The sequence below is a fragment of the Lemur catta genome, chromosome 1 (genome assembly GCF_020740605.2).
Source record: "Lemur catta isolate mLemCat1 chromosome 1, mLemCat1.pri, whole genome shotgun sequence".
Lineage (NCBI taxonomy): Eukaryota > Metazoa > Chordata > Mammalia > Primates > Lemuridae > Lemur > Lemur catta.
The window spans coordinates 225,351,867-225,376,897 of NC_059128.1; the positions used below are offsets into that span (position 1 = coordinate 225,351,867).

The 25,031-nt window shown below is 38.8% G+C and overlaps 1 protein-coding gene across 3 annotated transcripts in view; it reads right to left on the minus strand.

Moving 5' to 3' along the window:
• The window catches only part of CFAP91 (cilia and flagella associated protein 91), a 61,661-nt gene extending 37,179 nt beyond the window's left edge, over positions 1–24,482 (minus strand). For all 3 annotated transcript variants that reach the window (XM_045540193.1, XM_045540195.1, XM_045540194.1), the window contains exons 1-8: positions 24,288–24,482; positions 19,260–19,336; positions 18,591–18,748; positions 17,745–17,816; positions 16,545–16,601; positions 11,784–11,965; positions 3,729–3,906; positions 272–429 (exon numbers count right to left, since the gene is read on the minus strand). In XM_045540193.1, coding sequence (XP_045396149.1) covers positions 272–429; positions 3,729–3,906; positions 11,784–11,965; positions 16,545–16,601; positions 17,745–17,816; positions 18,591–18,748; positions 19,260–19,336; positions 24,288–24,411 — 1,006 coding nt within the window. In that variant the 5' untranslated portion in view covers positions 24,412–24,482. The remainder of the gene's footprint in view (positions 1–271; positions 430–3,728; positions 3,907–11,783; positions 11,966–16,544; positions 16,602–17,744; positions 17,817–18,590; positions 18,749–19,259; positions 19,337–24,287) is intronic.
• Between the last annotated feature and the right edge of the window lie 549 nt (positions 24,483–25,031).

A 25,031-nucleotide genomic window follows, 5' to 3' on the forward strand; every position in this document is an offset into this window, starting at 1 on the left:
CTAGAATATGGGGAATCCAACACCTACACACACACTCTCTCTCCATAATGTTAATAACTTGACTACCTGTTACAACACTGTCACTTGATTTTCTTAGTAAGAGATTCTCCTCCACTCTTCTATCTTTGAGAAATGACTCATCTCTCATCCCTTACCTATTTGATACACCAGGACCAAAACAGAATTATACCATAGTTAAATCAGGTCTGGTCAAACATCCAAAGCAAAGCCCACTTTTCCACTTTCTTCCCTGCTCATTCCACACCGTTACCTGACACATATGAGCGCCGGATCTGGGCTATTTTTGCCTCTTTTGCTTCCTGCAGTTTAGACCACTGGGCATTCAAGTTCTTCATGTTCACTTCATTCTGATTCTCTTCCCGCTTCCTCAGCAGCTCTTTTAGAACTTCCAGGCGAATCTCCTGCAGTCTTCAAGTAAATTACAAAACATAAAGAAGTGTATGGTATGTCAAACAGAAGGCAAGGGGCAGCTGCCACAGACAGGGTCCTCTCTGTGGGCTGGTATCATGTTCATGTATTGTTAAAAGGCCACTCCAGCAAAAGTGTGACAAATGAATTGGGGCTAGGTGGGGGGAATCAATAGAGACTAGGAATATAGATGGGTGTCATTCTGAAGGATGAAGAAGAGTGTGCCAGGCAGATGGACCTATAGGAACAAGAGGTTTGTTCGTAGTTCCAGGCCAAGTGGTATCCCTAGAGGGTTAAGTAACAAGAGAATGAAGAGGAAAAGGTTCTGGCATGCTATCTTAAGGAGTCAATGTGAAAATGCCAGTGCCTGGCACATAGTAGGGACTCAGTAAATCTTTGTTTCCTTTCCCTTCCCCTTTAATCTGTTCTCCTTGGGCTACCTTGCTCACATGCATCCAATCATGCAAAGGCGACTTCAAAATCTGTACCTCTAGCCCAGACATTTCTGAACCGGAATTTCTGTCTACTTGAATCTCCAGCTGTCCCTTGATGATCTCAAAAAAACACACTCATTTTGTTCCCCCAAAAGTCTACCCGTCTCTTACACCTTCTTCCCTCTGCTAACGATCGCTCCTCGGAAACACTTCTTACACTCCCCAGCTCGTGTTTTTGTTATCTCGCCCCTACTTGGACTCCTTGCTGCTAGTCTCTCCTCCTTCTCATCTTTGTTCCACACAGCTGGTAAGCTTTTCCTTCCTAAAATGGAGATTTGAGCATCCATTTCACTCCTAAACATTTATACATTAATTTATTCACTCACCCATTTGTCAAATATTTACTAAGTGACCGCCAAATGCCAGGCAGGAACAATGGTGTGCAGGATAGAAGCACTGCTCTAGTGGAACAGGATACACACCAACATTTCCACACAGGGAGACAGATGCCAGGCAAGAAGAGTGAAAAGACTTCTGTGGGCAGAGGGGGAAGGGAAGGGGAAGGTGGGAAAGGCTTCCTTTGAGGAGGTGTTAGCTTAGCAGAGCCCTTGGATAAACCAGAACTGGGATGTGCCACGTTGACAAGGGAGACACAACGCCTCAGCATAGGGAGCTGAATGGTCAACTCCAAAGGCCTGGAGATAGAGCCAACAAGGCACACCAGCAGGGCTTCTCAGGGCAAATACACATGACAGGCAAGGGAGTAGTGACAAATGAGCATGGAGAGATAGGTGCTTTTAAAACAAAGCCACACACCCACAGTCACCTTTCTCTCTAAGGTTAGAAATACCAGGTTCAGTTCTAAACTTCACCACTGACCTCAATTTCTCCAGTTGCAAAATGGAGAGAATAATACTATCTTCCTAATAAGATTGTTGTTGTATATGTTAACTCAATGAGTTAATGTACACAAAGTGCTAGAACAGTTCTCCAACTTAAGGATGCATCAGAATACTCTGGAGGGCAGGTTCTGACACAGGTTGCTGGGCCCCAGCCCCTGATTCATTAGGTCTGGGATGGCTTCTGAGAATTCGCATTTCCAACAAGATCCCAGGTAACGCCGATGCTGCTGGTCTGTAGAACTGCTGACTTTTCTCTGGCACATAATAAACACACTGTAAGTGTCCCATGTTCTATAGGTATCTTCATCATCATCATCACTGATATTGTTGTCCACCTGATGGCTTTCATACTCATCCTTCAACACCCAGCTCAGAGGCCACCTCCTCTCAGTAGTTTTCCCAAATCACCTGCCTCAAACAGAACAAATTGTTCTCCCACCTGGGTTTCCTAGCACTTTGTGTGTAGAGCAGCACCTCACCTGACAGACACTGTCCGAGAAGTGTTGGTCTGAAATCTTTTGCCCCATCCTCTGCCCACTCCCCGCCCCAGTAGGCCATAGGAGCTCTGTCAGGGCACAGCAGTTTCCTGTTCATCTCTGTTTCCCCAACCCAAAGCACAGAGCTCAGCACATAGAAGGCACTTAAAATACACTTATTAAAAGTGCTCTCAATTTAACAAATGTATTCACTTTCCCAGGTGATGCCTTCACTCTAGCCAGGTACATTTTCAATATCTTTAATGCCTTCTGATAAGACATGTACCTCTGCAAAGTACAGAAATACATTTAAATTTCTGCAGACAAAATTGTGTATCTGACCCCTGCTTTACCCCAACACTATTTTCTATTGCAAGCTTTTGCCAAAACATCCCATAGTCTGGATTTGGGCTTAACATGAAGGTATTGCAAAATAATAATAATAACAATGACATATTCTGAATTCAGCACCAAGCTGAGTCCCTGACTCTCTTGGTCCCTCTCATGTGTGCAAGGGGCCTTGGTAGCATTGCCGTGAGCAACAAAGCGCCTCAGCACAGAACAAAGGACAACCGCACCAAGTGCCCTTCCTTTCTTTCTTCTTGGAGAGCTATAATTTTTTGGTTCTCATATTTATTATCATTTCTATATATAAGCAACAACCTCATTACTGAAAACATATCAGTTAAAATGATTAAAACTCAGCCTGAACTACCGCAGCATATTGTTATTTATGCATATTGTTATATAAGCTCACCTCTTAATGGAAGAATCCCACAATCTGTCTTGTAAATACGAAATGCCCCACCAGCTCCTGCTAGAACCCAAGGTGTCCTGCCTGTGAATCCACTGTTGGGAGAGTAAGAGCTAGGACTAGCTTTGAGCTGTTTGGTGGGATGTGAAGAAAGCCCAGGGCTAGGGTCAGTGGCACTGGCAAGGAATACAAAGGGACAGATGGAAAGATGCTTTGCAGAAATCAGTGGGATTCTGTGACAGTCTAGATAGATACTAAAGGGAAAAGGGAAGACAAGGATCAGAGATATACTTGAAGACTTGTTCAAATTTGGGTTTTATGCTCAACTTCCTCATACACAAAGAGGGCATGATACATTCTTATGTTATTGGAGAGAAAATTATAGAGAGCTTCTATACCACATCAGAATTGTATGATTGCTCCCCAAAGAACCAGAAACCTAATTTCCTATCTCTACAGGTTGAAGATTGCTGGTTTTTGTTTTGTTTTGTTTCACTTTGTTTTTTTGAGACGGGGTCTGGCTATGTTGCCCAGGCTGGGGTCATGAACTCCTGGGTTCAAGCAATCCTCCCCACAAAGCCTCGCAAGTAGCTGGAACTGTATGTGTGCACCACCAAGCCTGGCTGAGGATTGCTTTTAAACCCAAACATTTAGGAAGATGCTTTGTAGATAAAAAGTATTAACATTACTCCCATCAGCACAGGAACAATTGTCTAGGTGACAGAGAACCTACTTTTCAATCTCCCGCTCTCTGAAGGCCCACTCCTTCCTCTCCATCGCATTCATCATCCTCCTCCTCTTCTCAAACTGGGAGGTGTCACTCAGAGGGGGAAGAGTGGCTTCCCAAGCACGCTTCTCCCGGGCTCGTTCTATCATCTCCACCTCAGCCTGTCCTGCTGGGAGACCTCGACCTGGAGGATGAAAGCAGCACATCTCAGAAACCAATGGGCAAACCCACGTACCTGCCAGTATATAATTTACTCCCTTTCAGTTCTTATCCTCTTCCCTAAATCCAAGGGTTATGATAGGATAAAATGATGCTAGGGAGACCTACAGATGTGCCTCACAGCTCGTGTCATCTGTGCCCTGCACTGCCTCTTGTTAGTGACGGAGCCATAAGACATTTAATGCATCTGAGATGTAAGATGCTGGAAAGAGTGGTCCAAGTGACTACTGAATAATCACACCTTGGAATGCCCTGTAAGGAACAAATGTACATTTTGAAATATAAGGAAATATCTAAGTCCTAAGGTGGGAAAATATGATCAGCGCTAGGGAATTTGTTGGACAAAGGTAAAAAATACTTTTTTTTTTTAATAGCAGATAATGAAGAAACTAATCATCAGTTGAGAATTCATCATGTTTGTGTTTTGTCCCCCACAGTGAATGTACAATTTGGGGCTGTCCTTCACCCTCAAGTATAAGAGTTCAAAGACACAAAGGACCCCAGGTCAGGGAGGTGGGTGAGGCCATTAGTTATGTCTCCTGACCAGCTTGGAGACGCTGGCTGAGACTAACCCTATTCAGCCTCCCTGGACCAAGTGTTGGGTACCCAGCCATACTCAGGGCCTAATACCTCTAAATATAGCCTTATTTACCACATCATCTTTCTGGGACCAAAAGTGGATAAAAGAAATGAGGAGTCTAGAATAAGTGTCCTAGCTTACCACTGAACCCCAATAAACCAACCTTTGTTTTATGTTTATTTTAAAATATAATTATACAGACAAGTACAAAGAAGTAAATAACAAGGTCGTATTTCTACCACATCCAATAAGCTACTTCTAAAATTTTTGCTTTATTCTTTTCAGATCTTTTGTAACATTTATGCTTTTAAAAAGCAAATAAATAATATACGAGTTCACTGTCTCTTGTTTTTAAAATTACAACATTGGAGAAAAGGCTAAAAGTTCTCCTATACTCTACCTACTCATTCTAATCATTTTCCCAGAGGCAGTCACAAAGATGCATTTAGGGAGCATATACTACCAATTCATTTTTTTAACTTTTATATATATGTATAAAGAAATTAATAAACTCCTATACAAAATACCATATATGTGTGTATCTATATATGTGTATATATTATTTAGTGTATTGTGTGTGGGATTTTTCTTAATAATTAAAAAAACAAAAAGCATGAAAATGATACCATAAATACTCAGATTTAACAACTATATACATTTTGTTATATACACTTTACCTTTCTAATAGAAGAAATTAAAGCATTACAAATGAAGTTGACGTTCCTTTTAACCACCACATTGAACACCATTCTCTTCTTCCCTCTCCCAAAGTAAATTCAAAAGGGAAACTAGGGCTCTCCTTCTAGTGATCTTACTATTTTATATACAGACTTATGTATCTATGAATCATAAGACTAATAAAAGTTAACATTATTTAAGCATTTAAAATATGCCAAACACTGTTCTAATTCATTTAATCCTCATCAAATCCCTAATATATAAATACAATCATCCATAGTTTAAAAATGAAGAGACTGAAGACCTAAAGGGTTAAGTAACCTTCACAAGGTTATAGTTAGTAAGTGGTGAAATCAGGATTTGAACATAGCAGTCTTAGCCTTGGGTTCGTATGCACTATGGTATATTCCTTCTCTAATAAAAACAAGTATGAGCCAAAAATGGACTATATATGAATAAAATACAGTATTGCTTTTATTTAATATGTATATACATGGTTTTGTACTGCAAGTATCATTCAGCAACTTGCTTTTTTCACTCCACATTGTTTTGAAGACCTAGCCACACTTAGACATAGACATCTACATTTCTTTCTTCCACTATGGGGTTATATTACAATTTAACCTGTCTTCTCAAATGGACATTTAGATTGCTTCTAATAATCTGATTACACATAATGCTGCAACAAGCATTCTTGTACTGGTCTCAGTGTACCCATATGTGAGTTTCTCTAGGATTCCTAGAAGTGGAAATGCTAGGGTCTAGCAGCTAGATCATAAAATATGATCATTTTTAATTCTGGATATTGCTAAATATACCCTCTGAAGTATATTTTTGCTCCTGCCTTCTGAGATGCCCTGATGGTTCCTCTCCCCTGTCCATGCTTCCTCACTTCCTCCCACATTGCATCTGCCCAATCTCAGCTGCTTTTTGCAGCCCTTACAAATATTTAGTAGTTCATGGATTACATATATTTTTTAGTTTCACTGAAAATAGAGTTTGTGGGAGTTTTATTGTTCTTGTTGCTTTTGTATAATTTCTGGGAAGAGAAGAGGAAAGTTGCTAACTTACCCAGGCATAGGTATATTCGGAATAGGGATTTGGATTAGAATTGCTGGAAGGTATAAATTATTTGGAGGAGAAATCGTATCTACTCAAGCATGAGTTTTCTCATTAATAAATATGATATGTCTCCTTTTTATCAAATCTTTACATGCTTAAAGTACAATTTATAATTCTCACCATAAATGCCTTGCACATGTTTCTATTAAGTGATTTCCTAGGTACTTTTTTATTGGTTGCTATTGTGAATGTGATGCTTCCCAGTAATTTTTCTAACTGGATATTGCTCTTATATAGGAAAGCTACTGATCTTTGAATGTTGATTTCATAATCAGTTACCTTGTTGAAAACTCTTTGTAGTTCTGATAATTTATTTTCTTTTCTAAATGAGCACATTATCTGCAAACAAGGATAGTTTTGCTGCTTCTTTCTAATTCTCATGCCTCATTTTTTCTCTTATCTTACTGCAGTGACTCAGTGTTTCTCAACCAGGATGCTACTGCCATATCGGACAGATAATTATTTGTTGTATGAAACTGGCCCATGCAATACAGGATGTTTAGTACCCATACCAGCCTATCCTCCATACGCAACCCATGTGCTAAATCCAGAACTCTTTCTAATCATGTATTACATACAGAAATGCCACCCACACTTCCAAATGTCTATGGGTGGGGAGGAATCACAGCCCAGCTTGACAAACTCTGGGACAGGATCATCTCTATGTCACTAAATAGGAGTGTTGATGAGGCTATCACTGTATTTTCCTTCAAGGGTAAAGCTTCTAAAGTTGCACCTTTAGTATTATGTTTATTAAAAGGTGTGGTATAGATAGATACTCTATACTAAGTTTCTAAAGTTTCTTTCTGCTCCCAGTTTATTTAGAGTTTATATCATGAATGAGCATTGAATGTTATCAAATTCTTTTTCTGCAGCCAGGGAAGCATTCTTCCTGAATTTTCTTTTAAAATGGAAATTACATTAGTTGGTTTTCTGATATTGTAACAGATGGAAATGTCTCTGATTAACCCACTTGGTTATGATAAGTCACCCTTTTAAAATACAGCAAGATTTGATTGCTGGTATCTTATTTAGAATTTTTCACATATTTCTTCATATATGAGATTGGCCTGTAATTTTCCTTACTAGTACAGTCGGAACTCTGTATCTGTGGGTTCCATTGTATTAGGTATTACTCAGTTTTCAAATCAAGGCTATACGAGCCTCATAAAATGAAGAAATTAACTTTTATTCTCTCTGTCTTTGCTGAAAGAATTTGCATAAAACAGAGTTTATCTGTTCCTTGAAGGAGTGGTAAACTTACCTATAAAACTGTTTAGGCCTGGTGCTCCTAAAAAATTTTTTTTTTTCTTTTAACCAAGTCAATCTCTATAGTTTTTCTTCCATTCAGGTTTGCTATTTCTTCTTGAAACCAACTTAGTAATCCATATTTTCTTTTAAAATTGTATAACTTATCTATATTTTCAAATATAGGGGAAAAGATATTCCTAGTATTCTCTTATAATTATTAACTTGTTTACTCTCTAGTTATGTCCCCCTTTCAAGGCCAGTACTCTTCTTTATTTACAACTTCTGTCTTTTTTATTGATGCTTCCTACAAGAGCTTGTCTATATTATTGTTTATCAAAAAATCATGGCCCTAATGACCATTTCTTTTGCCTTTTTAAAGATCCATATTATTAATTTCTGATTTCAACTTTATCATTCACTGAACTTGTGAAGATTGAGTACGTTAAAAATGTAAAGCACTTGGAACAATTCTTGGCACACTGTATGCACTAAATTTTTTTCATTAGTGCTTATAGTAACAGCATTTTTTACAGTATCAGCCAGTCATTATTTTCCATTTATCTTTATGTAAACTTTTTATTAATGTATAACACGCATGGAGAAAGGCACAAAAATGAACATCCCATATAATCAGCACCCAGATCAAGGAATGGACTATTACCAGGACCCTACCCTAAACTGCCTATCATACTCCCTTCCCAGTCACTACCTGCCCCAAGGGTAACCACCATCACCATTCCTAATATATTAATTTAGTTTTGATTGCTTTTGAGCTTTATGTAAATAGAACCACAGTGTGGGTACCCTTTTGTATCTGACTTCTTTTGTTCAGCATTATATATGTGAGATTCACCCATGTGCTTACATGCAGGTGTACTTCATTCTCATTACTATATGGTATTCCATTGTGTGAATATACTATATTTTAGTCATCCATTCTACGGTTGAGGGACATTTGGGTTGTTTTCACGTTGAATTTATTGTGAATAGTGCTGCTATGAGTATTCTTGTACATGTCTTTCAGTGAACACACATATGCATTTCTGTTAGTATTTAATAGAATTATGTAGTCACTTTTCTTTGGTATATAGCTAGGAATGACATTCCTGGAATGTAGGTATAAACACATTATATAAATTAATTTACTTAATCCTTATAGTATCCTATGAGATAGTTACTCTTATTATGCATGAAAATGTCTTTATTTTACCTTCATTCTTGAATAATAGTTTGGCTGGTAAAAGAATTCTAGGTTTGCAATCATTTTCCCACAGTACCTTTAAGATAATACTACAAAATGTCAATCTGGGTTTTTTTTCCTTTGTGGGTAATCTGACTTTTCTCTATAGTAGCTTTTACACTTTTATCTTTTTCTTTTATTAGTAGGTGTGAATTTGTAAAGGTTTATCCTGCTTTGTACTAGATGGAATTTTTCATTGTGAAGGCTCATGTTTTTATTTAGTTCTGGGAAATTCTCAGTCACTACCTTTTCTTGCACTGCTTCTTTGACATTCTCCCTATTCTCAATTTCCTATTCCCTGCGCCTCTTTCTTTTCTTTTATCTTGTTCTACCTCTGTGTGCTGCATTCTGGAGTATGTCTCCATTTAATCTGCCATTTCACTACTTTGCTCTTCAGCTCTGTCTACTCTACTATTGAATTCACTTTATTTCAAACTTTATAGTTTTCCTTCCCAATGATTCCAACTGGTTCTTTTTCATGGCTCCCATTCTTGTTTTCAGCATTGCTATTTCCCCCTTATCTCTTTCAGAATATAAAAAGTACTTCCCACGTCCATTTCAGATTGCTCCATTTGCTTTATTTTTCCATATCCTTTATTTTTTGTGGGCTATTCCTGGTGTCCTTGCTCCTAGGGTGCTTTGTGGTTCTTGGGTTGAGATCAACTGCAGATTTCTCTCATAGACTCTGCCTGGTCAGTAGCACCCTTTGACAAGGCAAGAGGGGCTCTTTCCTGACCTCATTCTTTAGGGCATTGCCCATTACCATAGGGTGAGGAGTCCAAGGGACCATGCCCACCTGGAGCTACTTCCACCCTCAGAGACCTGAAAATCCTTGCACAAATGGCCCCAAACCTGCTTCCAAAGTCTACATGGGCCTCTTCTCAGGATTCAGATTCCTGAGGGCATACTATATGCTGCTGTTTGTTTACCCTTAAGTCCAAGGTGTGGCCAAATGACAGCTGTTTGTGGGGATGTGTGACCGGAGATTGTATAAAAGAGCTGGGGTGATCACATGCATGCATAACAGGCCCCTCACAATGTAGAACAGAGCCAGAGTGGGAAGAGAAAAGGACAGTCCACTGGTAGGCTCTTACCTTGCTGCCATATTCCAGCACGGAATCCCAAGGAGACTAAGAGTTTGAAATTTAAACTTGTCTTTTTAGTTTGTTATAAAGATATACTTGTGAGAAAAAAGCACATATTTTACTTAACAGATATTAGCTTGACTTATTATTTTAGTTATTTATTTGTTTATCTATTTGAGACAGGGTCTTGCTTTGTCACCTGGGCTGGAGTGCAGTAATATTGTCATAGCTCACTGCAACTTCAAACTCCTGGGCTCAAGCGATTCTCCTGCCTCAGCCTCCCAAGTAGCTGGGACTATAGGTGTGCCCCACCACACCTGGCTGATTTTTCTATTTTTTGTAGAGATGGGGTCTTGCTCTTGCTCAGGCTGGTCTCAAACTTCTGGTCTCAAGCAATCCTCCTACCTCAGCCTCCCAGAGTGCTAGGATTATAGGCATAAGCCACCACGCCTGGCCTGATTCAATTAACATAATTTTAAAATATCTATACGCATGGTATGTGGGCCTCCCTTTGAGCCCCAGAGCCCCACAAATGGTAGGAGTAGGCCTGACTCATAGGTGCTTTTACTGATACTTTAACCTCATTTCTGCCTAGGGCAGGGCACCAGATAAGGTTTTTTGCCTTGTGAAATATTTCTGAGCCCAGAGTGAAGCTCTGGTCCTTCTGCTGCTTAATGCTAACTATCATACCAAGAGGTAAAGTCCAAGGCCCCAGGTGGGAGCGCCTGACTCAGCTCTGGCTATAATCTTAAACTGGCAAGCACCAGGCTTCAGCCCCATTTACATGCAGGAGAAAGGCTCTGGCCCCTCCAGTTCAGGCAGGTAGGTTGGATCTACCATTCACAGGCCCTGCTCACCACCACATCTTCCCAGCCATTTCTTTCTTTTAGGAAAAAGTCTCAGTTTCTACATTATGAATAGTTTCTTTCTGGGTTTTTAAATGTGGCTATAAGTTTATTAATTTTTTTCTATATTTTTGTGTATTAAGAGTACTAAAGGAAATTTTCATAATTTTAATTTGTCATCTAGACCTGAAAGTAGAGCCTCTGTTTTAAAACGTGGATAGTGAGAATGCTTAATCAGGATTCCTAGAGTGAGACAGAATACAGGAATCAAAACTAGAGCTCAGATATGAACATCTGCATTGCCTAGGATACGGCCGTGATCACAGCTATTCGTTACAACGTGAGGGAGAGCAATCTCATTTTAATAAAAGTCATTACAGTGTACCAACTATCTCCATGACCTTTTAGGAGTCAGTTAACCTCTCTAGTACTCAGTTTTCCCAGCTACAATCAAGTGAATTAGATAAGCTAATTTCTAATAATTTCCAAAGGCACTGTCTCTTAGATTTTTATAGTTTCATATGACATAGGCCTACGCCAGATTTTATTACATTCTAAGAGTGAATTTCTGAGCCTGAAAGATATCTAGCATTTCAGAGATAATAGCAAAAGAAATCATCCAAATCATCCAATAAAAATGTAAGGGAGCTTTGACAAATTGTAAAATATTTTGGCAAACTGAGATGACATTATTATATACATAGGAATGTGCATTCAGTATTTTGCACTTAAAAATGTTTATGTATAAAGAAGTATGACTGTAACGAAAAGGAGTTGATTTACTAGTGAGAGGAGAGAGGTGACCAGTCAGCAGAGCAACCATATTGAGCTGAAATATTAATATAACTTCAGCTTCAGGGATAGAGCACAGCAAATCACTTACAATAAAAACGGAATATCTCTGTTTTAACATGAGTCTATGAAGTTGTTGAACTGAGTAAGACACTTTAAACAGCAACACTGTAACCCACAGTTGCCTGTCTGTGGGTCACTTCAACAGCATGCATGGTTATCACTGATTCAAGAGAATTGCCAACTCACCCCAGGTAAGAGTAGCCAGTGTCAAGAGCTCAGGGATTGAGTCCTGACATATTATATATTCTGGAGAGTATGGATCTGTTTGAATGTCGGCATCCCGGTAATCAGTCTGAGTGCCCACAGTCGCCTTTGAAGCGATGGGTAGTAACTTAGTAGAAGTAGGAGGAAAAGTATATGGTTCTGCCCTAAAAGGGAAAAATTGGTTTAAAAATTGAAACCTGATATGATCACTTAAAATATTATATAATCAAGTAGAAATAAATCTTTGAGCTTCACTGAGTCCATTTCCCCTTTAAACATTGACAGGCACAAAGTTATGAATCCATTATAACCAGAATTATGCTCAAAAATCTTGAGGGAATTGAATTGTTATTCTCACCTCTGCCAAGAAATTAAGTGGGTATAAATACCTTGGTCTACTCACAAAAGTGTCTATATATATATCTGTGTGTCACTGGGTGTTGGCAGATAAAGACATAAAAGGTTTCAGGAGTTTTGCAAGGCTTTGCTTTGAAGGAATATGTGAATGTGTTAGTTCACAGATCAAAAGCTGCCTAACCACAGGAGGGCATCTCACCGATCAGAAGGCATATGCAAGGCGATGCCCATCTCTCAGACCTGGAGGCCTGCCTGATGCTGTGTAAGACAGGGCTCGGCATGAGGTCACAGGTTGAGAACTGAGCAAAGAATGCCCTCCCGGTAGACATTTGCAGCTAAAAGACAATTAGCCTCAAGGACAGTTCCTGCTTCACTCCTGACCACTTGTCTCAATTAATGAGAAACTAGACAAAGAACTATATAGCCTCTATATTTCTGTTTAGCCTTTCTGCTGCATGATAATTTTATCTTAGGGCTTAGAAGTTTATCTCAGAAAAATTTTGTAAACATTTGTTCACATAGAGTTAGTTAAGGGATCTCTAGAAACTTTTGGGGAGACTTAAAACCTAAACAAATTATCTATTATTATGTAAATCTGTAACCACTGGCAACTAATCGCTGCACCAATGAATACTGATGTGGGACTTCACTCAGGGCCTCACAGCTCATGGGAATGCTGGAGGACCCCTGGCTCCCCCATCACATTAAACTATACTTTGTCTCTGTTCTCGGCTATTTCTCTATCTCTAATATTTCTCTATTTCTATTATTTCCAAATCTCTTGCGATGAACCTGCCAGGGACCTGTTTTTGCTGGGAGTATAGCTAACTCCTGGCAACTGGGCAAGGTTGTAAACTGGAGCTATAAAACGTAGATTCTAGAATGCTGTACAGCACCTCTGGGCCTGTTCAGAATTGCTACATTCCTTTATTTCTTTCTTCTCTTTCAGTTAGACACCAATCTCTATTTCCCTCCAGAAATACAGGAGCAGAGAAAAGAAAAGAGATGCTTTCTGTTGAAAGGAAGAAAAAAAGAGAAAAGGAGAAAGAAAGCAAGGAAAGGAGGAAGGGAGGGAGGGAAAGAGGAAGACAGGCTCTTTCTGGATAGATGATTCAATAATTAATGCTGGGATCACTTGGTTCACAAGTGGAAAATTACCTCGTCTCTTGCACAAAAATTAATCCAGATTTTTTTTTTAAAAAATGCAATGGAAATAAGTACTAACAGGAAGCTTAAGTAAATATTTATGTCACCTTTGAGTGAAGGATTTTTTAAGTATGGTACAAAAATCACAAACTATAAAAGGAAATGATCAATAGAACTGAAGGTAAGTTTAAACTTCTGTACCTCAAAATATCACAAACAAATTGAAAAGGTGAATGGCAAACCTGGAAACAGGTTTTATAACATATATGATAAAAAGTTAAACAGCCTTTCTATATAAAAAGCCCTTGTAAATCAGTAAGACAGTTGAACCCCCCATAGAAAAATGGGTAAAAGACAATTCACAAAACAAAAAGTAGAACTTCTAACAAACATATCTAAAAATAATGAACATAAGTGATAATAAAAGAAAAGTAAATTAAAACAGCAAGATACTATTTTATGCTATTTTATCACACAAGTAAAGATTTACAAGATTGAGAACACCTAGCATTGATGAAGTTGTGAAGAAACATGCATTCTCATAAACCGTTGATGGAAATACAAACAGTTACAACCTAACTGACAAGTACCAATGTATAGCAAATCCTTAAAATACCCTTCGGCCCAGCAATTGTAATCCTATGAATTTACTCTAAGAAATAATTGGACAAGTGTACAAAGATATATATATACAAACATGTCCACAAAGTCTCATTTATAAAAGTAAAAAATTAGAAACTTAAATGATCACCATCAATAGAAGAATTGTTAAAAAATATATGGCATAGCCATAATGGAATTTATTACCTATTCAAATAATACTGTAATCTATAATTATGAACATTAAAAAATGTTCATGATTCATTATAAAATAGAAAAAAGGATACCATTAAGTGGTATGTATAGTAAGATTTCATTTTTATGCTTTTAAAAACTGTGTTTTTATGCATAGAAAGATGCCTACATGGATATACAATAAAATAATAATAGTAATCGTAATTATTTCTCTATAGAATTACACAGAGAATTTTTTCATATTTATAGATTTCTGAATTTTCTAACTTTTTAAAAAATATAAACATTTACCTTTAAAAGAAAAAACGGCCACTTTAATTTAAAAGAAATTTTTTTCTGGTTGGTAGAAGAATTGGTTAAATTACATAAATAATAAATAACTAAACATAATGGCAAAAACAAAGAGGTATATCCATTTTGAAAAATAAAGGCAGGCCGAGCACAGTGGCTCACACCTGTAATCCTAGCACTTTGGGAGGCCAAGGCAGGAGGATCACTCGAGGCCAGGAGTTCAAGATCAGCCTGAGTAACATACCAAGACACCATCTGTACAAAAATACAAAACTTAGCCAGGCACGGTAACATGCACATGTAGTCCCAGCTACTCAGAAGGTTGAGACAGGAGAATTACTTGAACCCAGGAGTTTGAGGCTGCAGTGGACTGTATTGTACCACTGCACTCTAGCCTGGGCAGCAGAGTAAGACCTTATCTCAATAACAAAAACAAAAAACAAAAACAAAAACAAAAAACGAAGGAATGCTGTTTTACTTCATAAGTTTGAATAAATAAATAAATAAACCTAGGGAAAAGTGAGACCATAACTGGCATTTATCTTGAGGACTATAGACATTTAATAACATATGTCCTATTCATAAGATGATATCTATCATTAGGAATAACTATATTCTTTAAATGTATGCTTAAAAGCCCAGCCGTAAATAAATTTCTATTCAGAGATCTGAAACCTTAAAAAAGGTTTCTCTTCCTGATCATTTCATTAACACCTTGGATTTTTTTCCTCTTATAGAAATATCAAGTTATATTAACACAGGAAAGAGTATAGCAAAAATTGGATTTTTAAAGGAATACTCTACCTAACCTGTGATCTTACCCTGAAATTAGAGCCGGGGGACCTGCACATTTGTCCCAGATTCAGCCCTTGCCCCTTCCCTCCCTATCACCTTGGTTCACTCCTTTGTAAGGCACAGATCGAGTTTCATTTATCTTTGTACAACACACTGCCTGTGTAGATTAGATGATTATTAAATTATAGAATTCTAGCATTCAAAAAATATTTCATGACTGATTAGTTTTCTGGATAAAATGTGAAGAACTGTTGTCAAATAATTGTGTGTTTCAGAGAAGCACAGAGGACATGTAAAGCACTTTTCAATTTTTTTTTTTTTTTGGCCACAACTGCTATGGTTTAAATGTGTGTCTCCTCCAAAAGTGATATTTAAACTTAATCCCCACTGTGATGGTATTAAGAGAAGGGGCATTTGGCATTTTGGAGAAGTGATTAAGTCATGAGCTCCACCTTCATGATTGGATTATTATCTCATAAAAGGGCTGGAGGGAACTAGCTTAGTCCCTTTTTGCCCTTTTACCTTCCACCCTGTGAGGACACATATTTGCTCCTTTGACACAGCAAGAAGGACCTCAGCAGTCACTGAATTGCAGCACTTTGATCTTGGACTTCCCAGCCTCCAAAACTCCAAGAAATAAATTTCTATTGTTTATAAATTACCCAATCTGTGACGTTTTATAGCAGCACAAATGGACTAAAACAACTCATAGAGTAAGAAATACATTTTATATCTTAATATATTATATACATATAAATATATGCATATATTTATCTGAAAGAAAAGTTATAGCCAGGTGCGATGGCTCACACCTGTAATCCTAGCACTCTGGGAGGCTGAGGCAGGCGGATAGTTTGAGCTCAGGAGTTCGAGACCAGCCTAAACAAGAGCGAGACCTCGTCTCTACTAAAAAAAAAAAAATAGAAAGCAATTAGCTGGACAACTAAAAGTATATATATAAAAAATTAGCCAGACATGGTGGCACATGCCTGCGTCCCAGCTACTCGGGAGGCTGAGGCAGAAGGATCTCTTGAGCCCAGGAGTCTGAGGTTGCTGTGAGCTAGGCTGACGCCACGGCACTCTAGCCAGGGCAACAGAGTGAGACTCTGTCTCAAAAAAAAAAAAAAAAAAAGAAAAGTTATAAACAAAAACCCTTCAATATGCCTGAAGCTTTGGTTATCTTCTATTCTGTTTCATTTTTTTAAATGCTACCTATGACCCACTAGGAGATTTCATATCTTCCAATGGTTTATGACCCACAGTTTGAAAAATATTTATTTAGAGAACTATCTTCTAAAAGCAAATATGGAAGCAAATGATAAATAAACTGAAAAGGAATTTTAATTAATGTTTACTTACTTGGTTACTGCATAAACAACATTCAGTGGCATTTGTTGATGAAATGGAAGGAAAGGTCTGGGAGGAAAAGGAAAACATAAATGTGTGGGACTTTCACATTGAGTGCACTCTAAGCTTCCTTAACTCTAATATTTGTCTCTTAAAATCAATGAGCTTGAATATCCCATATATCAGTGTTACTTAAACTTTGGTGTATACAAAATCACTGGGGTGGGGGGATGGAGAAGTTCTTGTTTAAACTGTAGATTCCCAGATCTGACCCATGAGGTTCAATAGATACAGGGTTGAGCCTATGAATCTGCATTATTAATAAGCACTCCAATATATTCTGTGCAGGTGGTAAACAAGACACACTTTAAGAAACAGTACCTTATACTTGGGCTTCAGCTGGCCATTAGTTTCCAAATTCTCAAGTTCCCTGAGACATTCTAAAATTCCCAATAATTCAGTTTTAAGGCTTCCTCTCACTGCCCCACAAAGTCTAGAAATTGAGTATACTGCAGTTAAGAATTAATATTTCTCTGAAAAAGTTAGCATTATAAAATTTCCATAAGGAGATTGCTCATAATGTGCATTAGAATTTACTTTCTCAAGGAAGCTTATGCAGATGTGATATCAAGACTATTTTTCTAACTCAGGTAAGATCTATAGGGAAATTTCCACCTTATGTTAATTTGACCTGACTATATGATTACCAGCTAACTATTAATCACAAATGAAATAAAATGAATCTTTTGACCATTTTATTTATTTGAATGTTAGTTTTGGCAGCATTCAAACAAAGGAGCAAATGTTGCCCATTTGAACACTTTTAATAATCTTCCCTTCACTGTGACTTCATGATATCTCTGCTGTGTCTCACTCACTTCATTTGATGACTTCATTTTGTCATATTCTTAGTTGCAATCAGTACCTCTCAAGTCAGGCAGGTTTAGTTGGAATCTTAGCACTTCTACTTGCTAGCTTATATGACCTTGAGCAATCTCTTTCTCCTCTCCTGGTCTCAGCTTAATTATTGGTAAAATGGGGATGATATATAGCCTATCCTACATTTCTGTTGTAAAGATTAGATGATATGCATGTAAAGCACTTAAAATGAAGCCTGCACACTGCATGCACTTAAAAATGATAGCTGCTATTATTATTATAAAGAGGTTCTTTAATAATATTAGCGCCCAAAGGTTAATAATTACTTTCTACCTGTCAAAGTATTTATAGCGATTCTTTCCAGTAACTTCAGGATCTTCACAAACTTCTCGAGGCATCTGAAAACTGTCAGTTTTAAAACGAAGAAGGAAGACATTGAATAAGTCTAATATTTTTCCACATATAATTTCTATTTAATATTTCTATGTCTATAAAGTAGGAGATATACAGAGTATCTCATACTGAGACCAAAGTCTTCTATAACATGCATTTGACTGTCCTACATCTTAGACTAGATACAATTCTTCCCCTAAACCAGGAAACCAGGACCTAGAAATAGGAAGAAAGTTTTGAAAAAAGAGTAGATTTATGAAATCCCACATACAAAAATACCCATTTTTAGTTAATAGCACATGAGAATAACAAAGTTTGAAAAGATAATTATTTATGTCTAGACATCATTATTTTTTAATTTACTAAATGTGAACTTACAAGTAATTAAAAGAATAAAGAATTCAAGAGACTTAACTTTGAAGGTGCTTTGGCTACAAGTCTCCAACAAATATTTTAGATACTAGCAGAAAAGAACACTTGCAATTTCTAAGATGGATCAAAGGAACAAAATACTCAGTCACCCCTAATTTTGGCGGCAAGTTGTCATTTAATCTACATATTCATGCCAACCTGAGAACAGTTACTAACCAATAAACCTATAACCACTGTTCCTTAATCAGGCATGTTATGATCAGAAAGGTTCAGAGAGAGAATTTGGCCTAGGTATAACATCACAACTGTACATTTTTAAATTGTGCAGAGTAAACAAATAAAAATTTTTAAAAAGGAAAACATGTTCATTAAAAACGTGAGTATTTTAAGGAGCTGAGACCACCTAACACTTACATAGCAAGCTGCCAGAGGGCTTCCTTGTGTTTCTCCTCATGTCCCTTCCATTCCCGACTGATAAACGGTGGGACAGGATCTGACTTGCTCCAATATAGAGAATATCTTGGATAATGGATCAGGTTACTGAACATGGTTTTAAACCTAGGAACTTTTTTCTAATGTTAGGAAAGGGAGTCAGGGAGAAAAAGGACAAAATTACACCAACAGATTTTCCAAAGCATTTTAATCATATTGTAAACTTTTTTAGAAAAGGTACAAAACAATGAATGTAGCATAGAAAGAGGGGCTAGTAATACATGCACAGAATATCTCTAAATGGATGCCCAAGAAACTGATGACAATGGCTGTTTATGTGGAAGGGGTTAGGGCTAGAAATTTACTTCATACTGTACTTTTGTACTACTTGAATTCTTTTAACACAGGCATATATTACTTTTCTAATTGAAATAAATTAGTTATGGGTCCTTTAATCATTATTAGTGAATTAATCCTCACAATGAGCCACAAGTATTAGGATGCTTTGCCCTCTAGTAATCATGGCAAAGTAATTTCTGTGGAATCTAAAATCTGGTGGAGATTTGGTGATTAGTCAACATGATCAATGCACTTAGCCAAACTAGATGGCTCAGGTTCATCAGGTAGCCTTAGTCAATGAATTAGACATACCAGTCTGCTTTGAATCAGGGTGGCTTGGATATTCGCCTGCATGTGGTCCTTCTCACTTGACACAATAAACAATGGATCTGCAAAACAAACGATAAAGTAGCATAAGGAATAGAACATATCTACTCCTAGGCTGAGAATAATGACAAAGCAACGTAATTAGAAAACAAATCAGCAGCTCATGCTCTGTTGTGCATGTGGCCCTATTACTCTACCACATCTACCAGCGAGAGTTTGTTAGATGCAGTTCTTTTCTGTGTATTCCAAGTCAGCTTATGGAATTGGAATGCAAAAAGAAAGCCTAGCATTTTCTCAAGTACCATACCCTAAACACACTCTCTCTCTCCTACAATCAAAACTCCTCTGGGTCTGGGTAGCCCAAGGGATGCTTCAAGAGGAGAGACCTTGTATGTAAGAACTATGCCCATTTGAAAATGAAAGCAGCAATAAATGTAGATACTATCTCCCATATTTGGTGCACTGGGAAAATGCAAACAGCATGATACCTCAGAATTGGTAGACATGGTAAGGAAATGTCCTTCTCTAATAAGTGATAAATAAGATTGGCTGTTGGCCAGGCGCGGTGGTTCATGCCTGTAATCCTAGCACTCTGGGAGGCCGAGGCAGGCGGATTGTTTGAGCTCAGGAGTTTGAGACCAACTTGAGCAAGAGTGAGACCCCGCCTCTACTAAAAATAGAAAGAAATTATATGGACAGCTAAAAACATGTATAGAAAAAATTAGCCGGGCATGGTGGCACATGCCTGTAGTCCCAGCTACTCAGAAGGATTGCTTGAGCCCAGGAGTTTGAGGTTGCTGTGAGCTAGGCTGATACCATGGCACTCCAGCCTGGCCAACAGAGTGAGACTCTGTCTCAAAAAAAAAAAAAAAAAAAGATTGGCTGTCTTCAGAATTCACCCCTTAAGTTTATAAATATGATGAGACTAAGTTATTTCTCCAAAATTCAAAGAAATCTTAACCTGCTATTATAAGTATCTGTTTATCAGGTATGTCTTTAAAGTGATGAAGAATATTCAGGATTGATTATACTGTACCATCCCTTAAAATCAACCAATTTGACATTAAATTCACTAGCTGACTTGATTTCCCAAGTAGACTTATCTCTGGGGCAAAAAATACTCTGTCCAGCTACTCTAGATGACTTGGTAACATATATTTCTCCATAAAAATTAATAAATTGGTATTGTGGTTTAGAAATAAGTCGCTTTTAAACATCAATTTTAACTTACTACTGTGAATTTTTATTGGGCCTACAATAACTTACTTACACTTAGTTAGGTCTCTATATGCATAAGTCGCTTTTAAACATCAATTTTAACTTAGTACTGTGAATTTTTATTGGGCCTACAATAACTTACTTACACTTAGTTAGGTCTCTATATGCTTAAAAGGAATACATGCCAAGGAATGGAAACGTAATTTCCTGGCAATATGGCTCAGTTTAGCTTTAGACTTAGAGATAATGGCATCCATTTCAAATCAGTCCTTTCCCAAAAATATGCAGTAGAAAATTATTTACTAAGTTTTATTAATGCAAAGAAACTTTTTTCCCCACCCAAAATGAGGTTTCATGACAGTGTCACCTCAGAACTGATTTACTGACGTTAAATTTTAGGACCTGAGTCAAAAGACCATCCATAGCTCTTTCTGAGGTATAATATCCTTTACTTATCAACAGCAGATTCTTCTGCAGGGTTGCATTTTAAGTTCTTTTGTGTATTTATTTAATTCTAAGGCCCCAGTTTAATACATTTTTTTCCTTAGAGTAATCTAAGTAATCTATAAAATATGTAAAGGGGCAGGTGAGAGGTGGAACAGGGCAGAAATGTGTCAGGTTGGCAACATTCATATACTAGACCTTGATCTCAGGATCTATGTTTCACTAAGAAATTCTTGCTTCCTTTTTGCAACAAAAGGTTAAAATTTTTTGAGATCAATGATTCTTAACAGTTGGTTAGTAGAAAAAATATAAGGAAACATAGCAATCTTATAGAAAAGGGTATTTTTAGGCCAGGCATGATGGCTCATACCTGTAATCATAGCACTTTGGGAGGCTGGGAGTTCAAGACCAGCCTGAGCCACACAGCAAGACCCTGTCTCTACAAAAAAATCTTTTAAATTAGCCAGGCATGGTAGCACATGCTACCCAGCTAGTCCCAGCTACTCAGGAAGCTGAGGCAGGAGGATCACTTAAACCCAGGACTTTAAGAAGTAAGTTTCTTTTTAATTTGGATAATGTGAGTCAATTCCTAAAACCTAATAATTCCACAGTTACCCAACAAAAATGATTTATTGAATGTGGACATTTGATATCCCCATCAAGGTTGAAAAGCTGTAACAGCCTCAGGATCTCTTTACTCCTTCATTCAACAAATGTTTATTGACTGGCTACAATGATCTAGGTGCTTGGCATACATCAACAAAAAGACAAAAATCCTTGACTTCATGGGAGACAGACAATAAACAACAAATATAATAAACTAGTAAATTATATAATGTGTTAGAATTAGAGGAAAATAAGTGTTATTTTTTTTAAAAAAAAGGAGATCAGGGTAAGGGATATTTGGTTGCAATTTTAAACAGGGTGGTCAGGGCAGGCTTCAATGAGAATGTGACATGTAAGAAGACTTGAAGGGAAGCTGTTAGCTAAAGGAAGAGCATTCTAGGCAGAGGAAATAGCTAGAGCAAAGGCTCTCGAATGGGAGCATGCTTGATATGTTTGAATAATAGTAAAGAAACCAGAATGAATGAAGCCGAATGAGGGAGAGAAAGAATAGTAGATAAAGGTCAGAGAAGTTACCAGGGGGCTGGATGACATGGGGCTTCACAGGAAAGGGTAAAAGAGCTTAAAATGATGTCTACATTTGTCCCATTGACCCCCATACCCATGCCACCACAGTTCTTTTTGTCAGGGTGGAAACCTGACCCAAGGCCAGTCAACTCATTGGCCAGCCAACAACCTTATTTCTACTTAAATTTTCAGCTAAGATACTTGAAGACTCTATGCAATCGATGGTGAGCTTTAGAGTTAAAAGGTCAAATAGTGTGCCACTCCAGTCCCTATCATAGTAAGAAAATCCATACACAAGTGGCTTTCTGTCAAATGGAAGAAGGAAGAAGGAGGCATATATAGTCTTGTGTTGCTTAATGACAAGGATATGTTCTAAGAAATAAATGACTCGTTAGGCGAGTTCATCATGTGCAAACACCATGAACTGTACTTTCACAAATCTACAGAGCACAGCCCACTACACACCTAGGCTCTATGGTATAGCATATTGCTCCTAGGCTACAAACCTGGACAGCATGGTACTGCGAATATTGTAGGCAATTATAACACAATGATATTTGTGTATCTAAACATAGAAAAAGTAATGCATTGTGCTACAATGTTAAGATGGCTACAACTTCACTAGACCATAAGAATTTTTCAACTTAATCTTATGGGACCACTCACTGTTGTATACACTGTTGTCATTGATCAAAACATCATGATTTGGGGCTTGACCATGTACACAGACAGAAGGCTAGAGTTGCAAGATAAGATACACGATGCCTACTTTAATTTAAATTTCAGGTAAGCAACGAATATTTTTTAATATAAATATGTTCCAAATATTGCATGAGACAAAAAAATCTATACCAAAATATTATTCATTATTTATTTTAAATTCAGGTTTAGCTGTATATCTTGTATTTTTATTTGCTAAATCTGGCAGCTCCAACAGCGTGGAAGATCATAAGGTTCAAGAAAGGGAGCAGGAGAGCAGGGCAGCTTAGTTCCAACCTTCCCTGTCCAGGCTCTAGTCTGCCCTGACTATACTCTGCTTCCTGTCTATGAGGAGCTGTGAGACTGCCCGTTTTATTGCAACATCCAAACTTTCATTTGACCTATTCTGGGTGGATTTCTGTTCCTTGCAATGGACATGGAAACATTTAGCAATTCCTCTGCAAAAGAGACACTTAGGGATCAAAGAAACAACTAGCTTAATAAATCCTTTGCCTGTTTTTACTGGAGATTTTTATTCCCATGCCCAAATTACCTTTGAAAAAATATTGTGATATGTTTATAGGAGTTTACCAGATTTATTTCATAAAGCCAAGAGTAAATAAAGAAAACCACTGGCCAGAATATGTAAGCAATCACTACACAGCCTCTGTCCAGGAAATGGACCCCCTATAGATTCCCATCAAAAGGAGACTCTGGGATTCCAATAGACAACAAGGTTCCAGTGAAGAGCTCAGAACTAAGCAGGACAAAATTGGAAAAAATCATGCTTAGCAGGTTACAATTCTTGTAACAGTAAATACAATAAACATTTATGGAGCACCTAGCATATGTACCAGCACTAATACAGGTGCTGAGAAGGCTATAAAAATGTATAAAACAGGTACTCAAGGAACTTCAAGTCCAGAGAACATAAATGGACGACCAGGGCATTAAAATAAACTGGGGCTTTATCGGTCCAAGAGGAACCAGCGGACCTACTTTATAAACAAAGCTGTGATGGCTAAGAAAAAGTTTAAAAAAAAAAAGTGAGATAAACTGGCACTTCTTTACCTAGAATGGCAAATTTGGAGTTGCCCAGAGAATAGAAGAGAAAAGATCATTTTATTCGGACATTTTATGCAGTTTGAACGTGGGACCCTTGAGTGAATCTCTAAGTTTGCACATCACTCCCTACTTTTCTGGATACCAAAACGCCCAGAATAGGTTTCGAGAGGATCGCTCCGGGCTGAGCAAGTTACCTGGACAAGCGGAGTAAGGCGGGCCCGCACCCCAGGAGGCGCGGCGCGGCCCTGCGACTTGATGCACCTCCTCAACCCGCCCGGAGCGCGCAGCCGCCTGGAGGGCTCGGAGCTGCCCTCACCCAAAAAAGGCCAAAGCGGGCAACGGCCAGGCCAGAGGCTCCTCTTTCGTTCGCCACGCCCCTGGCCAGGTCCCACCATCTGGAAGCCCACCCGGCCGAGGAGTCGACAGCGCTGGAGGGAGGTCTGGGGCGGCCCTTACCATACAGGAAATCATACGCTCGGCTGGCGGAGGTATTGCCCCCGGCCTTCGACCTCTCCGCGTACTGGAGTCGAGACACCTGCGGCTTGGCCTGGGCTTCCTGGATGGTTACTACGCGGCTCATCGTGCCGCCTCTCTCCTCCGGCCGGCGGGGACCAGCTGGGGAGGCCGGGCTGCTGCGTGCTCCGTAGCTATGGCAACCGCGGCCGGCGCGGGGAGAAGGGGCGGGGCGAGGCTGCCGGGCCGGGCCGGGCTGCGGGGCGGGGCCGGGCTGCGGGGCGGGGCGAGGCGCGCAGAGGAGGCGCGAGAGGAGCGGGGACGGGGAGGGAAGAGAAGTGAAAGGAGGAAAGACAGGGCGGGCGTGAGGGCAGGGGCCGGAGTTGGGGGCGGCCTGCCGGCTTCCCACTGCGCTTCCGAGCCCGGGCACGACCTTTCAGCCGCCCACAAACCGTCACGCTGCAGGCTGGGGAAACGGCTACTCTGAAGTCATCCAGCAGCGAGTTGCCATTTACACCCTGTATCTGCTTTCGGAAATCCCTGGGATTCTAGAGTAGTTGGGTGGGGTTTTTTTTGGTTTTTTTGTTTTTGTTTGTTTTACCGGAAAACCCCTTTCCACAGGGCTTGTCCTGAGAGCTGAGGAATCAAGTTTCTAAATAAATGTTGAGCCTTGGGCACTGTGAGCTCTGGCTCCGCACGCATCAGCGTTTAGGGTGGGTTAGGTGGATCTGCAAACTGCCGCCCCTT